At 65.5% G+C, this 17,225-nt stretch overlaps 1 protein-coding gene across 1 annotated transcript; it reads left to right on the forward strand.

The window, feature by feature from the left end:
- Positions 1–10,883: 10,883 nt before the first annotated feature.
- PIM3 (Pim-3 proto-oncogene, serine/threonine kinase) lies at positions 10,884–14,262 on the forward strand. Its single transcript, XM_054470089.2, has 6 exons — positions 10,884–11,218; positions 11,317–11,426; positions 11,518–11,568; positions 11,640–12,009; positions 12,878–13,054; positions 13,129–14,262. The coding sequence occupies exons 1-6, from the start codon at positions 11,134–11,136 to the stop codon at positions 13,314–13,316; spliced, it is 981 nt and encodes a 326-aa protein (XP_054326064.1). The 5' UTR covers positions 10,884–11,133; the 3' UTR covers positions 13,317–14,262.
- Positions 14,263–17,225: the final 2,963 nt, after the last annotated feature.

Genomic DNA, 17,225 nt, shown 5'->3' on the forward strand with positions numbered 1-17,225 from the left:
GTCCAGGCCTCGCTCACGGGTCTCTCTATACTTAGTGGGCAGATCAGTGGCCCCTGCCCCTGGGGCAGAGCCCCTCAACTGGCGGGGACGCAGGCTTCCCACTGGAGGGACCCTGGGGAGAGGTCCTTGGCTGGAGAGGGGGGTGGGCCATCAGAAACTCCCCAGGCGGGTCCAGCATGCTGGAGGCGGCACAGGCCCAGGGCTGGGACCCTCTGCAGTGTGGGTCTCGCAGTGTCCCCCCGCTGGCCAGAGGTGAGGCCTCAGGTGTGGCGGGCACAGGCCGTGAGAGCCGCACCTGCCTGAGGGCCCTGGCTGTCAGACTTTCCACTCTAGAGGGGCTCAGGAGAGGTTCTGACACCAAGGGAGCTGGACCTCCTGCACCGTCCTAGGGACCCAGGCCCTTGGGTCCGCCAGACAAGCCCGGCACAGCCACTGCAGGGCCTCATGTCAGGCATGCCCCTCCCTCCCTGCAGTAGCACAGGGAGATTGGGGTCACCATCAACCACCGGGAAGCACAGAGGGATGGGGGGATATGGGGGACAGGGGGGTATAGCGGGGGGAGGCGGGCATGGTGCCTGGGCCAGGCTGTGCTGTTGGGGGTGGGAGGGGTGGGGCCTGGGCCAGGCTGTGTTCGGGGGTGTGGGACGTGGGCAGGGCTGTGTTATAGGGGGGTGGGGGGCCTGAGTGGGGCTGTGTTTGTTGGGGTAGGGGGGTGCGGGGCCTGGGCCGGGCTGTGTTTGTGGGGGCAGGGGGATGTGGGGCCTGGGCCGGGCTGTGTTGTCAGGGGTACACTGGCTGATGAGGGAATTCTCTACCCAGCTAAGCAAGTAACTGGAAGGACCGGGCCCAGCCGCCTGCTGGAGCTGCCTGGGGTCCAGGGGTGGCCGCCCTGCTAGGCCTGCTCTATGGCAACACGGAGGGTTTGCAGCAGCTTCTCCCAGGCCCTGTGGGCCGAGGGCTCAGGAGTCCAGGGCAGCACAGGACAGGCACGTCTGGGGGCCCCTAATAGCCAGAAGGGCCCCTGGTGAGGCCAGGCAGGGGGCGGCTGCCTTTCCACAGTCCATCCGCCCACTCAGCCACATTTGGGGGTCTCTGCCCACCAGGCTCCACCCTCCTCCCACTCCCCACCCCAGCTATGACGTCTTCTCGTGCCAGCCTCACAGGGGCCTTAGACTGGACGGCAGTGTTTGGCTCGCAAATGAGGAACCTTGGCTGGAGGTTACTGGGACAGGGGCGGGGAGGCTGGTGGGGGCTGAGGAAGGGTGTTGGGAGGCTAAGGTGGTGCTGAGGAAGGGGGTGGAGAGGCTAGTGGGGGACTGAGGACGGGGGCGTGGAGTCTGGGAGGCTGAGGCCAGGGGCGGGGAGCTGGAGGGCTGAGGATGGGGGAAGGGAGCTGGGAGGCTGGGTGACTGAGGACGGGGGTGGGGAGGCTAGGGGGCTGAGGACAGCTTCCTGGCAGGCCTGGCTGCGTGGGCCCCTCCTCAGGCCAAGGGCCGGCCAGGTAAAACCAGCCTGACCGGGTGCTGTGTGTGAGCCTGCATCTGTCTGCGCACTTGTCACGTGTGCTGTGGACTGCGGCCAGGAGGAGCTGCGTGCGTCACAGCAGTGCCCTGTGGCAAGAGGTTGGGCGGGGCCCACCTGCGCGAGGCCCACCTGCCCAGCCAGGGCGGGAGCAGGTACCAGCAGCCAAGACTTCAGGGCTGGGCCCCAGGGGAGGGCAGAGTCGAGGCCCAGGCAGAGCCCCTCCACCTGTCTTCACAGGCCAGGATGCAGAGACCGGGTATCTGGGCACCGAGTGGAGGCCGAGAGAGGCAGGGAGGTCACCAGGCCCCATCAGGAGGCCAAATTTGGCCTGGGGCCTGGCCCTGAGTGGGTTAAGACTCAACTCCATACCTCCCACCCCCTGGCTGTGCCCACCCACCTCAGCCCAAGGGTAGCTGACCAGTGCCCTCCAGAGCCCTGAAACCCTGGGGCAGGGCCAGTTGGAAGGGCCACCAGCTCCCGCACACCTGTGGCTGGTTTCTGCCCAGATCTCACTGAAGGGATCCACGCCCAGGCAGGCTGCTGAGTCACCTCTGCTGGGAGCTCAGGACCCAGGTGGGATTTCAGGACCACAGGCCCTCAACTGAGGCCCGTGTGCCCCCACTCAGCCCAGCCCACCTCCCTCCCACCCACATCCTTCCAAGACTCAGCTCCTCCCAGTGCCCTAGGCCTGGCCAGTGGCAATGCTGGGGTGTGACCACAAGGCCCATTTCGCAGCTAGGAAGGTGGGCTCAGGGTGGAGGCCCCACCGGGCCACAGACTCCATTGAGGTGCCTCTGATCTTGGGGCTAAGTCAGTGAACAGGAAAGAGAGGCCACCTGACTGAGGTGTAAGGAGTGCTTGGGCCCAGCAACTGCAGCCCTCACTCCCCCGTCAGCAGGCCCGGCCCCAGTAGAGCTGACACAGAAGAGTGGGTTGCAGGCTGAGCTGGTCCTCTGGGGCCCAAACCAGGCCTGGCACCCACGACCCTGAAGAGCGGATCCTGCTGGGACACCAACCACCCCCAACACCTAGTCGGGGCAGGGTGGCAGGGACAGGGGGGAGCTCTGGGCCGCTGAAGGGGCCAGGGCGCTGGATGGGGAATTTCCTGGAGGTGGAGGAGCCCACCAAGAGTAAAAGTGCAGAATTCTTTCCATTCTTTGCATTTCTCTGAGATGATTCTGCAGGGGTGTTGCCTGGAGGACCCGTGGTATGTGTGTGTGTGTGTGCACGCGTGTGGTACGCATGCATGTGTGAACATGTGTGTGGTGTGTGTGCACCGTGTGTGGTGTGTGTGCATGTGTGTGGTGTGTACTTGTGTGTGGTTGTGTGCGTGCGTGTGTGTGTGTGCGCATGCAGCCTGCCCCTGGTGCCTCATCCCCCCTTTCCCCTGGGCGTGGCCCCGCTGTGCTGGCCGCTCGGCCCCCACAGGTCTGCACTGGTGAACCCTCATGTTCCCTCATGGAGCCCGGGGGAGGTGAGGAGGACCTGGATAGGGCCCAGGCCCAGATGCCTGCAGGAGAGAGAGCTCCACACAAGGGGTTTGTGAGGCCTTGCCCCAGCCCCAACGAGATTCAGGTGCCCCACTGTGGGATATGGGGACAGGCAGGTGACGCCCCGGGTCTCAGGCTCCCCATCTGGACAATGGATGGACACGCGTGAGCAAGACCCTGAAGCCCTGTCCCTCAGCTTCCCCAGGCAGGGCCGCAGTGCCCTCCTCCTGAGGGCTGGGAGGCTACAGCACCCAGTGGAAGAAGGGGCTGGGCACAGTGGGGCTGGCTCCAGAGCAGAGGGAAGGAGCCGCAGGAGCTACACCCCCGGGCGAGGGGGTGGTGTGAAGGTGCCTTTGGAGGCACCTGCCTGGCACGTATGGCTGGCTGCATGTGCACACACCCCCACGCTCACCTGGGAACAGGTGTGCACACAAGCACTTGCTCCCTGAGCCCTGACCTAGACTGACCCTCCGCTAGGACTGCCCGGACGCCCTCCAGGCCAGACTGAGTCCTTCTCAGCTCCTCGGCCCTGGGTCACCCACAGCACTGCCATTGGCTTGGGGCGCAGCCAAGAGCAGACAGGGTGTTCAGGGATGAGCTGGGCAGGCGCTGGGGCCTCCCCATGTCAGAGGCCGCTTGGCTTCTGGGCACCTGCCCTCCTCTCCCCCTTCCTCTCCCCCACCCCCAAAATGTCACTTCCCAGGAATAGGGAAGTGGGCCAGAGGCTGGAAAACAACTTGGCCACTTCTCCTGAACGTCACACTCCACCCAGGCTACTTCACGGCCCCACGTCAGAGGGGCTGGGGGGACCCTGGACAGAGGTGGGGACAGGGCACAGCGCCTGCCTGCCAGGCCTCAGCAGGGCCCTCTGGACTCTCCCAGCCTAGACCCAGGGGCAGTCCTGGGATCTGCCTCCCTCAGCCATTCTGGCACTCCTGTCCCCGCAACATGGTGAAGCAGGAAGGGCCTGTGAGGGCACAGCTCGTGGGGGTTCCGGGAAGCAGCAGTGGGGCCGGGAAGGGCTGGCAGGCCGAGTTGCCACTCAGGGTGGCCAGACCCCCCATCCACCGCAGGCCCTGGATGTTGACACAGACACACCCACAGGTGCCCCTTCCTGGGTCCGGGAGCCCCGTGCTCTGCTCCTGCTGCATCCTGGGGTCAAAATGCCCCCGGGGCCTCTTCATGGCCACCCAGGCTGGCCCTGGGGACACTCCTAGGAACAGACCCAGGTCCTTCCGGCAAAGGCCGCAGGAGGAGAGTGTGGAAGGTCCCCGCAGAGCCACACAGGCACAGCCTGGAGGACATCACTTCCTGGGGCTCATCCAGCTGACTTGTCCCCAGCCCTGGCCCAGTGTCACATCCAGGCGGTGGCTGCCAGGATCCAGCCCCTAAACACAGCCCGGGGGCCACTCCCAGCAGCCTGGAAAGGAGGAGACAGGCTTTCATGGGTGCTGTCCTTTTCCTTTCTCCACAAGCAGAACTTTGGGCCACGTAGGTCCTTTCTTGGAACCACTGACTGCCCCCACCAAACCCAGGTGCGGGGGACTCTCTCCCCTCCCCCAGGCCCATCTCTGAGCCATTTGAAGAGGACATCCCAAGGGCCTGGAGTGCCCACTTGCCAGCTCCAAGCTGTGTGGATTCTGCCCGGGTCTGGCAAGGAGGGGCCAGACAGAGCCCGGCCTGACACTGTCACCTGTCCTGCCCTGAGCTGTCTGTGGGCAGAGCTCAAGCTCTGGCAGCAACACTCCAGTCTGAGTGCCCAGCTGGGCCAGCTGCCATTCACAGGCCTGACCTGCCCCCAAGTCCCCATGCCTGGGAAGGCGGCTGCCCCCTCTGACAGGAGTGGGGATCCAGGAGCCCCGGAGGTGCGTGCATCTCTGGGGTGGTGACGGCGTTCTGAGCCCATGCTCTGAAGGAATGTTTGCTGTGATCAGGCCCCCTGGGGGGGTCCGAGCTCCTGGGACTCCATCTGCAGGTCCGGCTCCTCATGGCTGGACACTGGCTTGGAGCAGCCCTTGGACCATCCTTGGAAGCTTCAGAAACTCTCCCAGGAAAGCGTTACCCCTGCTGCAGGCCCTGGGCTTCCGGCTCCTCAAAGCCCCTGGGTGGCTCCAAACTGTACAAGCCTGACCGGGGACCCATGGGGCCTGGTGGCCCCCAGCCTGGCTCTGGGTGGGAGAGAGCACCCCACTCTCACCTCTGCACATTGTGACTCCCCCCCAATGCCCTCCTGACCTCCTCCGGGGAGCCCCTGGGTGAGACCCACGGGGGAGCTGGGCTCGGCGTGTGTGTGAGCCTGCAGCAGCTGCACAGACACCCTGGAGGAGGGCCAGACCCGGCTTCTGGCTCCTAGGGAACCCCCACCACCACCTCTCCTGAGTCTCCTCCTCATCAGAATGCTGGGGGCCAGAGCCAAGTGGCTGGGGCCCGTCCTGTCTGGGCACCAGGCAGAGGCCAGCCCACTCCGAGTCCTCCAAGGTCTCCAGCCTGGGCCCAGAAGCTGAGCCCTCGCAGTGGGGTCAGATGTGAGCTGTTGAGGGCAACTCTGCCTCCCCAGCCCCGTGTGGACCAGGCCAGGACAGGAAGAGCAAGTTGGGGCCCCCGTGACCAGCTGCGGCTCTTGGCCTGCAGGATTTCAGCAGGGAGCAGGCAGAACTGCCATGTGGCACGCTGGGCCCTGCCCAGCCGCCTCATCCCAGGAGCCCTCCTCCCAGGGTCTGTGCCCAAAACCACAGGCTCTTCTACTGGGCACCCATTGTGTGCCGTGGGACGTGCTCCTTGGTACAATGTCGTCAGATTCTGTGCACAGCCTCCACAGCAATCGCAGTGCCTCTCCGGAGACTGAGCCTGGTAGAGTCTGGGGATGTGTCTGTGACTCTGGGCTGGGTCAGCGGAAGAGCAGGGACCCAAGCCAAGGTCCCAGGACGGCCCCAAAGGGCTACCAGGGAAGACACTGCAGGGCCAAAGGCCAAGAGGTATGAAGTGGGTAGGGCTGTGGTCCAGGCCCAAGGCCAGGGTGGCCTGTCCCTCGTCAACAGGTCAGAGGTCCCAGGTGAGGAGGGGGCCCTGCACGCCTGCCCTGGCCCCCGGCCCAGGCCTGGGCCACACACGCCACACAGCTCCGTCTCAGGCTGAGTCGTGGTCTGGGACGTGGCAAGGCCACAGCTCTCCAGGTTGGAGGATCCAGTGAGGCTGCTGCGCTGAAGCCACAGTTCTCGCCATCACCGCAGCCCCCGGGCGACCAACAGAGGCAGCCCCCCTCCAGCTGGGTCTCAGCATCTGCTCCACCGAGGACAGGGTTCAGGACAGGACGCTCCCACAGCATCTTCTATGTTTGTGCAGGACTCTTTCTGCAGAGTCCAAGCGACGGATGCCAGGCGGCCATGCTCACTGGGAGCCCAGGCCCCGGGTGGCTTATGGAATATAAATGGTCTGTGCTGGTAGCAGGTGGGGGTAACCTGGTGGGAACAGCAGCCTCTCCAACACAGGCCAGGCCTCAGCTGAGGGGTAAAACTGGTGTCCTCCAGGCAGGGACAGAGGCTGGAAGAGGCAGCCACAGCGGCTGGGCCAGAGTTCACACAGGCCACCCACACCCCCGGCTCCCACTGACTAGGCGCCCCACTCCACCCCAGGCCCAACCCTGGGATGCCTTTGGTGAAACGTTGCAAAATCCTGGCACAGCTCTGCTGGCTCCTATCTGCAGCGGGTGAGAGGCTGCGACGACTGAGAGTGGAGGCCAGAGGGGAAAGAGCCTCTCCCCACAACAGGCATCGCCTGCCCCCACCACTGCCCTGGGAGCACCCAGTCTTGGCCGCTGCAGCCTGTGTGGGCTAAAAGACGAGGTGCAGCAGGTGCCCATCCCAAGCTGGGTACAGCTGGGGGAGTCCGGTCTGCAGGGAGATGACACAGAGCTCCAGCCCAGGGCCTGGGGCAGCCGTATTGGGACATTGATTCTGGGTGGCAGCAGGTGCTGGCGGGGGCCAGGCCCATGGGCTGGGGAGGAGGGCCTGTACTCTGGTGGCCCAGGGGAGCCACAGAGGGTCCAAGGCAGGATCATGAGGGGCACACAGTGGGAAAAAGACCAGGGTGGCCAAGGGGGCTCACACTGGGGCCTGGGATGAGGGTGGGAGTGGGCGGGTAGATTGGCTGGAAGGAGGTTTGGGAATGGGCTAGGCCTCGGTAAGGGCTTGGGGGCAGGTAAGGGGACACCCCCTCCTCAGGCATGGCCTGGGTTGGACGGGCATTAGATACAGACAGGACAAGGCCGGGCGACCCTGTGGGATAGGCACGGGGCAACTGGAAACAGGCTGATTAAGGAGGCCTTGGTCATTGGCTTGAAGACTGGGGGTGGACAGGATCCCCAGGGAAGGAGGGAAGAGGGGTGGGATGGGCTGGTGGGAGGCAGGACAGTGGGGACACAGCCTGGTGAGCGGGAATGGGGGTGCCCGTGGAGCATGAACCCTGTTAACACTCCCTTCTGCAATGCCCCAGCTTTGAGGGGGTGTCTATAAGTGTGATTCTGTGTGTGAGTGTTTGTGAATTGGTGCGTGTGAGCAGTGTCAGCATGCATGTATGTGTGGGAGACTGTAAGTGGTCCCAGCCACCTTCCATTCCACCTCCTCATCCTCCTGAATCCAGGCAGGTCAGCCTGGCTTGGGTCACCACGGCAAGAGTGTGACCCTCCTTCCAGCAGGCCGGGGGACCTGGGGGGACTTGCCGTGTCCACTGCGGAGCAGGGCCAGCTGTTTCCAGGTCAAGCTGTCGGGATGGGATGGCTCAGGGGCTGGGCTGGGGACTGGGGTATGCAGACCCTCTGACAAGCTCTGCTCCATTCCCCTGTCCCTGCCCTGGGAAACACCTGCTCCAAGGACAGGCAGAGGCCCTGGCCCTCGAGCAAGGCTGCCCCTCTCAGCAGGATAGCCCAAGGGAAGGAAGCACCCATGCCATGCTGGCCTGAGCTTCAGGTGGGGTGTGGGGTGAGAGGACACAGGAAGGGGCTGGGCCAGGCCCTCTGCAGTCAGTACCCAGGCGGAGCGGCCCCCGCACCAAGACCTTGCCAAGCCCTCCTCCTGGCTCACCTCCTGTCTGCAGGAGTGGCCCCAGCTCTGGCCCATGGGCTTGGCCTGCCCTTGGGGCCCACCGGATGGGCCATCCATAAACCAGGAAAAAACAGGCAGGGCTGGTGTCCTGCACTGCTGGGGACTTGGCTGGGGGGTGGGGTGTTGATGGGACCTATGGGAAAGGGGTGGCCCAGGGCAGAGGGTGAGAGGCCCTGACGCCTCTCAGATTTTTCTCGTCCTATATGCAGAGCGCAGATGCTCCACAACTGGGATGACCCATATCTGTTTGCCAAGCTGAGGAACAGGCTGGGCTGTGCCCAGTGGCAGGGGAGGCGCAGGACAAGGTGAGCAGGGTCATCTGGGGTTACTGGGGACCCCAGTACTCCAACTAGATCAGATGTGGTGGCCTGGGCCAGACACAGTCCAAAAGAGGCCTCAATATCAGTCCCAGGGGAGAGTGAAGGGCTGGGGTCCACGCTGACCCCGCACGGAACTCACCGTCAGTGCAAGGGTCCTCGCTGCACACACACATATAAGTGCGTACAACAGCAAACCTACAACATACACCAGTGTCTGGACAGACGTGGTTACAAAGATGTCACACTTTAGGGAAACGGCTGCCTCCGGCCCTGCCCTGCCCTCCACTCCAGGGCCAGGCTGCTGGACCCCCACGCAGGAGCTCTCTGGAGGATTTCACAGAGGCCTGTTGGCAGGAATCCCATCTGGAGGCCCGGAGGAATCTCCAGCACACCGCACTTTGTGAAGGAGCGAGTCCTCCTGGCTCTTAGTTAAGGGACACTTGAGAGTTTCAGAGCAAGACCCGGGGCCTAGGGAGAGCCAGGGTGGGGTGCCTGCCCGCCAGAGCCTGGTCTTCTACGGCCAGGATGACTCAGGGAAGACTGGCCTGGAGCCTGACATGTCAGACTCAAGGAAAACTAACCTGACATGTCAGGCTGAGGACCCTGGCCCCTCCAGACTGACATGAACTCAACTGTAGTGGTCACCCCCTAGACCTACTCTGCTCTCCAGCGTCTCTGCCCACCTCTGTTGCATGTCCAGCACAGAAGAGGGCGGCCCCACTGGATCCTCAAGCAGGTCCCCGGGAGGACCACGTGGGCAGCAGCCCCTCCTCCTTCGCAGGTGCTGTGTGGATACTGCTGGAGGGGTAGGCTCGGGCTGTCATCCTACCAGGGATCTGATCTCGGGGGAGCCCTGCGCTGGGTGCGTGGTGGGTGGGGGGAAGGCTAACCCACCAGCCCCAACTCTGCCCTGGTACTGCAGGAGAGAACTGGACAGAGCTCTAGGAAGCAGGGGCTGGAGGGGGAGGGGACTGGGGGACAGACAATGTCGGGTTGACTTTGATCCTGAGGTGACAGGACCCAAGGAACAGGAAGAGATGAGCCAGGCAAGAGAGGAGCCCCCAGGAGCACAGGCATGGGCCCAGGCAGTGGGGGACAAAGCGAGCCCCACAGGGCGCCCAGATGGCAGGTGGGCCTGGGCCAGTCCCGAGAGCCACAGCCTCAGAAGGGCCGAACAGGGGAGTGGTGTGTGAGTGGTCAGTGCAGAGAGCGATGGTGACTGTATAGAGGTGAGAGGTCAGACTCGGGGGAGGCTGGAAGCTCCGAGGCAAGTATGTGTGCACGCTGACGGTCACACCAGACCGCCCGGGGACGTCTGCCGCAATACTTAGACCCCTGAGGGTCACTGAGAACGCCTAGCAGTGCCAAGAGGACCAGCCCCTGGGCCCTCTGGCCCCCAACTCTCAACCCACTAGCCCTGGGGCTGGCAGGTGGCCACTCACGTCCTGGAACCCTGAGCTGCTCTCAAGCCAGTGACCTTGGACCAATGTTGGCAATCTGTGGGTTTGCACCAAACCACACAGGTGAGTCAGGCTTCTGTACAGAGAGCGGGGAAGGGGCACGACAGGGTGAAGTCCAGACCAGGGCAATGTTTACCCTGGCTGTTCAGCCTTTGAGTGCAGCTGTCGCAGCAATCAAGGTGGGCTCCCTGGTTGAGGTGGACAGCAGCTGCTGGAGAGCCCGGAGGGCGGCCAAGACCGTGTCAGAAGGCAGGAGCCGGGCGGGGCCACTCCAGGCACCGGCCAGCAGGGCAGAGGTTCCAGGGAGGGCCCTCGGGCTGCGGGGGTGAGGTCAGAGCCCAGGGTGAGGAGGAAACATCTCCAGCCAGGTACGCTCTCGGCCCCCGCCGGGGCTGCGAGGCTGGGGGCGCTGCCGCTGGGAGGGCTTCCAGAGGAGCCGGCGCTACCTCCCCGCGCGCCCGGCCACGTGCGCGACGGGGTGCGCAGACAGCCGGGGACGCAGACTCGCGGCGTGTGTCACCTCGAGGCGGCGGGACAAGCCGACGTCGCCTCCCGCACTCCCACGCCCCCAAGAACCCTGCTCGGGGCCGGCGGGTGACCTTCGTAGGCGCTTATGGGGGCGGGGCCCGGAAACGGCTCTCCCCGCCCTCGCCCCGCCATTGGCTGGGGCGCCAGATTTCTTTAAAAACTCCGGCTTCCATTGGCTCGTGCGGCCCCTCCTCGTTCTGCCCGAGGTGCCACGGCCACCGCCCGCGCGGGCGCTGCGCCTGCGCGGAGTGCGAGCGCGAGCGCGGAGAGCGGACCGACGCGAAGGACGCGACACGCCGTGCGCCTCCGCGGCTGCGCTACGGCAACGAGTCCCGGAGCGGCACCGCGCCCGCCGCACCCGGCCCTCGCCCGCCCGGGGACAGGCGCCCAGCTGCCCCGCCGTCTCCCGAGCGAGCGCCCGGCCGCTGCCGCCGCGCCGGTCCCGGGCGGAAGGGGGCGGGGTCCCGGCTCGCCCCGCCCCCGCGGAGGGATACGCGGCTCCGCGGCCCAAAACCCCCGGGCGAGGCGGCCGGGGCGGGTGAGGCGCTCCGCCTGCTGCGCGTCTACGCGGTCCCCGCGGGCCTCCCGGGCCCACTGCGCCGCGCGGACCACCTCGGGCTCGGACGGCCGGTGTCCCCGGCGCGCCGCTCGCCCGGATCGGCCGCGGCTTCGGCGCCTGGGGCTCCGGGCTCCGGGGAGGCCGCCGCCCGCGATGCTGCTCTCCAAGTTCGGCTCCCTGGCGCACCTCTGCGGGCCCGGCGGCGTGGACCACCTCCCGGTGAAGATCCTGCAGCCAGGTACGCGCGGGGCCGGCGGGGCCGGGGCCGGGGCCGGGGCCAGGGCGGGGACCGGGGGCGCCCCGGGCAGCACCAACCCCGCCCGCGCCTCCCTGCAGCCAAGGCGGACAAGGAGAGCTTCGAGAAGGCGTACCAGGTGGGCGCCGTGCTGGGTAGTGGCGGCTTCGGCACGGTCTACGCGGGTAGCCGCATCGCCGACGGGCTCCCGGTGAGTCGGACCGTCGGGCGGGCCCGGGGTTCTCGCGCGCCTTGCGCCTCGCGCCTCGCTTGGCCGGGCCTGACCCCCCGCGTCCCCGCAGGTGGCCGTGAAGCACGTGGTGAAGGAGCGGGTGACCGAGTGGGGCAGCCTGGTAAGTTGGGGCACGGGCGGCGGCGGCGGGCGGGCGGGCGCGGGGCTTTTGCTGACCGCCGTGTCCCCCAGGGCGGCGCGACCGTGCCCCTGGAGGTGGTGCTGCTGCGCAAGGTGGGCGCGGCGGGCGGCGCGCGCGGCGTCATCCGCCTGCTGGACTGGTTCGAGCGGCCCGACGGCTTCCTGCTGGTGCTGGAGCGGCCCGAGCCGGCGCAGGACCTCTTCGACTTCATCACGGAGCGCGGCGCCCTGGACGAGCCGCTGGCGCGCCGCTTCTTCGCGCAGGTGCTGGCCGCCGTGCGCCACTGCCACAGCTGCGGGGTCGTGCACCGCGACATTAAGGACGAAAACCTGCTGGTGGACCTGCGCTCCGGAGAGCTCAAGCTTATCGACTTCGGTTCGGGCGCGCTGCTTAAGGACACGGTCTACACCGATTTCGACGGTGAGTGCGGGCGCGGGGCAGGGAACGTTCCGGGGGCCTTGCCGGCCGGTTAACGCCTGCGGTGGGCGGCGCATGGAGGGGCTGGTGACTGTTGGGCGGCCGCGCGCCCTGGGTCTGCTCTCGTGGGGGCAGAGGCCCACGCGCTACCCTGGGGAGGGCTAAGCGAGGGATCAAGAGAGGGATCGTGCTGGGTGGGGGCTAGGGGTGCTCTCAATATTGCTCCCTCCGCCGCGTTGGGGAGTACGGGATCTCTTGCCCCGGTGTGGGAGGCGCGTGACATCCTTCCGGCCCGAGAGACCCCCGGCTGGGGGCGGTAGCGGAGGAGTCTCCTTGCGTGACGCAGGGCGCAGCCGGGCTGGGTCTGCGCCGGGAGCCTGGAGGCCCCCGCGGCTTGGTTGGAGTGGCGGGGCCTCCCCTGCGTGGGGGCGGGAGCTGCGTGCCTACGGAGCGCGGGAGCGCCGCGGCAGAAATCCCCGCATTGCGGAGCTTGGGGAAGCCGGGGCTCCCCACTCGCCTCTCCCTCCTCCCTCCCTCTCTCCCCGCCCCCAGTTCCCGCAGGCAGGCGCGCCGGGCGGTAAGGGACCCGCGCTGCTCCCTAGTAGCCTCACTGCGCGTCTGTTTGTTGTGAAAGCCGAGCCCTTGCTCATGTGACCTGCTCCTCCCCCGCGGCCAGCGGAGGGGGACGGCCAGCCCCTCCCCCAGCCCCCCCATCGCCTGCCGGGGTTTTTCCAGGGTGATGACGAGCAGGATTTTGAGGCCTGGCTTTGCTTCCTGTGACTCAGGCCAAGGAGTTAACCAGCAGGGACCTCGCCGTCTGTTGAGCGACTCTGCCCCTGTGGTGGGCGTGCTAAGCCCTGTGTCCCCTTAGGCACCCGAGTGTACAGCCCCCCGGAGTGGATCCGCTACCACCGCTACCACGGGCGCTCGGCCACCGTGTGGTCCCTGGGCGTGCTGCTCTACGATATGGTGTGTGGGGACATCCCCTTCGAGCAGGACGAGGAGATCCTCCGCGGCCGCCTGCTCTTCCGGAGGAGGGTCTCTCCAGGTGCGTGGGGGCTCGAGGCGGGGGTGGGGGCCTCGCCCTGCCTGGGCCCTCCCTGACCTCTCCGCTCTGCACAGAGTGCCAGCAGCTGATCCGGTGGTGCCTGTCCCTGCGGCCCTCAGAGCGGCCGTCGCTGGATCAGATTGCGGCCCATCCCTGGATGCTGGGGGCTGACGGGGGCGCCCCGGAGAGCTGTGACCTGCGGCTGTGCACCCTCGACCCTGATGACGCGGCCAGCACCACGTCCAGCAGCGAGAGCTTGTGAGGAGCTGCACCTGACTGGGAGCTAGGGGACCACCTGCCTTGGCCAGACCTGGGACGCCCCCCAGACCCTGACTTTCTCCTGTCTGGGCCGTGTCCTCCTGCGGAAGCAGTGACCTCTGACCCCTGGTGACCTTCGCTTTGAGTGCCTTTTGAACGCTGGTCCCGCGGGACTTGGTTTTCTCAAGCTCTGTCTGTCCAAAGACGCTCCGGTCGAGGTCCCGCCTGCCCTGGGTGGATACTTGAACCCCAGACGCCCCTCTGTGCTGCTGTGTCTGGAGGCGGCCTTCCCATCTGCCTGCCCACCCGGAGCTCTTTCCGCCGGCGCAGGGTCCCAAGCCCACCTCCCGCCCTCAGTCCTGCGGTGTGCGTCTGGGCACGTCCTGCACACACAATGCAAGTCCCGGCCTCCACGCCCGCCCGCCCACGCGAGCCGTACCCGCCGCCAACTTTGTTATTTATGGTGTGACCCCCTGGAGGTGCCCTCGGCCCACCGGGGCTATTTATTGTTTAATTTATTTGTTGAGGTTATTTCCTCTGAGCAGCCTGCCTCTCCCAGGCCCCAGGGGACAGTGGGGAGGCAGGGGAGGGGGTGGCTGTGGTCCGGGGATCCCAGGCCCTGATTCCTGTGCCTGGCGTCTGTCCTGGCCCCGCCTGTCAGAAAATGAACTTGTATAGTGGCTAACTTAAGGGGAGTGGGTGACCCCGACACTTCCAGGCACTGTGCCCTGGGTGCGGGTTTTAAATTATTGACTTTGTACAGTCTGCTTGTGGGCTCTGAAAGCTGGGGTGGGGCCAGAGCCTGAGCGTTTAATTTATTCAGTACCTGTGTTTCTGTGAATGCGGTGTGTGCGGGCATCGCAGATGGGGGTTCTTTCAGTTCAAAAGTGAGATGTCTGGAGATCATATTTTTTTATACAGGTATTTCAATTAAAATTTTTTTGTACATAGTGGATAATCCTGTATTTATTGGGCTGGGCATTCTGGGGAAAGAGAGGGGCTCTGAGAAAGGGGCTTTTGGCTGCTGGGTGACCTGACAGGTTTCCTGTGGGGCTGGCAGTTTTGCCCACAGGGGAAACGGGGGAGGCCCAGCTGGGTGCCAGCCTCCCCAGTGCCACAGGCTATTTCATGTGGCTTGTGGCCCACCCCACTAGCCCATGCTGCACCCAGGGAGAGGAGCAGCTGGCTCCTGGGGTGCCTCCGAGGTGGAGGCAGGGAGCCAGGCCCTGAGGATGCAGCACCCCCCACTAGTCAGGAGATCATTCCTGGGTGGTCCCAGGAGGATCTCTGCAGCCCCTGCCCAGGGAGGCCTTGCCAGTGGGAATGGCCACACTTGTATCCTGGCTTGGTGGAAACAGAGATGTGCGGGGGTGGGGGAGGGAGTCCATGCTGCCTCAGAGGGTGGCTGGGGGTTTTGAAGGATAAGGAGGAGTTTGCCAGGCACATGGGGTGGGAGTGTGTTCCGGGCAGTGCCAAGGACGTGCGGAGGACACGACGGTGGGGTCTGGTGGAGGGTATCGGGGTGTTCAGTCAGTTATAGTTAGACCCTGGCCTGGCGGGTGTGTGGTGAGAGTGGGGTATGAACCAGGTTCGGGTGTGGCAATGGGCCTGGCCACAATGTTCCCTGGTGGGTGGAGGGTCCCAGTGAGAGTGCTCCCCCACCCCCATCCCAGGGGCCTTCTGCTCAACTGCCCACCCCGTGCTGGGCTGTGGGGTGCCTCATGTTGGCAGTGGACCCGAACCTGGGGCATCACCCAGTCTGCCAAGCGCACCTACTCGGCTCTCTGGCTCCTGGAGCCGTGTCTGCCCCCTGCCTCCCACCTGCTCCTCCGAATAAGAGTCCCTGATAAAGAGCCCAGGGCAGGCAGCACCGCACTGGACAGAAGACTGTCCCAGGCCGGAGGCCAGAGGCTGTGGCAGAGGCGGGAAGTTTGGGAAAGTGAAACAGGAGGAAACGAAAGTCACTCTTCCCCTGAAGAGGCAAAGAGGGCTCGGGTGGGGGTTCCCGGCTCAGGTTGTGACTGTTGAGGGCATCAGTGGGTGTCTGTGGCCTCTGCTATGGAGGTCCAGGAGCGCCTGGAGGGCAGCTGCTCAGTTAGGCAGGTCCCTCGGGGCCCTCATCTCACCCTACAGCCTCAGCCCAGCAGGGGAGATGAGAAGGTGCCGGGAAGGACAAGCCACCGGTTCCCATAGACCTGGCCCAACCAGCATGCCCTGAGTCCAGCCTGGTCCAGTGAGGCTTTTCCCATTACCCCACTCCCCACTGCCAAAATGGGACCCTCGGGCAGCAGCTATTGCCACCCACCTGCTCGTGGGCCAACTGCCATGGGCATTCCCCAGCCCCAGCTTCATCCAGGCAAAGGCCCTCCACGCAGGTTGCTTTTGGGAAACTGAAGCCCAGAGAGGCAGGAACCTCGGGCAGATGTCAGAATAGGACTCTGGTCCTTCCCACTGCTGTACCCCGCACACTGCTGCTGAGGGCTGGCTGGGGACCCCTCTAAGGTGGCCTACAGGGTGGGGACATCATCCAGGGCCCTGGGAATGGGTGCAGGTGCAGGGTGCTGGGCTGAGGCTTCCAGCGAGATAGCTCTGGCCTTCTAGCACAGAGGATGGCGCGCTTGGGGGGCCCTCTGGACATAGCCCTCCACCCCTGACTCAGGAGGAGACAGGGCCCAGCCAGCCTCGGGTCCTTCCTCAGGCTCTTGGCCACACGTTGTCTGCCTGGCTGAGCACCACGGCCCAGGGGCGGCAGGAGCTGGTGGAGGATGCCTGTGGGCCTTTTCTGGCTCCTGGGGCAGCCCATAGTGAACTTTCAGAGACGTCTCTGAGGGCGCCATCCTAGTCCAGAGACAAGCAGAGCTCCAGAGCCCAAGCCCAAGGAATTTGCTCCCCCGCCAGCCCCGTCCCACCTCCGCTGCTTTGGCTCTGCTGGGCCACTTGACTTTGGGTGCTGGACGAAGAGGAAGGATTCAGGGCCTCCCCAACCCTTCCCCGGCCCCCTCCAGCCCCCCAGCTGTCTGGGCTCCCGCACATCCTGCCCCTAGACACTCCCTGGGGCTCTGGCAGGATCCAAGTGACTGTAGGCCTGGTTCCTCCCCCCGGCCCCCACCCTAGACCCTGAGGTCTGGCCCCTCCCTGGGGGTCGAAGCCCAGCAGAATCCACTGTGTTCCTGCGGGGCCTCTGTGGGCTCCTAGGTGGGTCCTTCCCTATGGACTGGGCCCCTCCCACCCTGCCTAGGAGCCTCCAGGGCTGCAGCACCCCTTGGCCACTCGGGTTGAGGGATGATGTGTATCCCCAGCCAGGCTCACCCCTGCAGGGTCTACACCAGGTGACTGGTCTGGACCTGCTGCCTGCAGGATCTGGGGCCAGAGTCCAGGTCAGAACCAGCCCACCGCCCTGAGCCTCTCTCAGGGGAAGATGGGGTACCCAAGCACATCCACCCCAGGGCACCCTCCTCCTAGCTTGCAGACTTGGGCCTGCTTGGCCGCTTATGACTTCGGGTGTTCGCCTGGCCTCTGAGGCTGTTTCCTCCACCTGGGTCATTCAGAGCTGGGTCCAGGTGACCCATCCCCAAGGGAGGCCCCTTGCTTGTTCATGGGGGAGCAAACCCTCACCCCACCCATCCTGGTCGACATCTGGGGTACGGCACCCTGGGAGAGGCTTTCCTGCAGGGCCCTGGCCAGGAGGAGAGCGGTGGCCAGGCTGGAGGGGCAGGCCCTGCCCCCGCCCTTCCCTATCAGGCCTGACTGCCGGGAACCCGGGGGGCAGAGGCTGTTCAGTTGTGAAACGAAAGCTCAGGGTTTCGCCAGGGCTGCCCGGGAAGTGGTGGGCCTGGAAGCCACGTGCCAGAGGATCTAGCACCGCCATGAGAGGTCTCTCTCTGCAGAAAGGGGAAGGACTCATTGAGAAATT

Source organism: Pongo pygmaeus, chromosome 23 (assembly GCF_028885625.2).
Source record: "Pongo pygmaeus isolate AG05252 chromosome 23, NHGRI_mPonPyg2-v2.0_pri, whole genome shotgun sequence".
Taxonomy (NCBI): domain Eukaryota; kingdom Metazoa; phylum Chordata; class Mammalia; order Primates; family Hominidae; genus Pongo; species Pongo pygmaeus.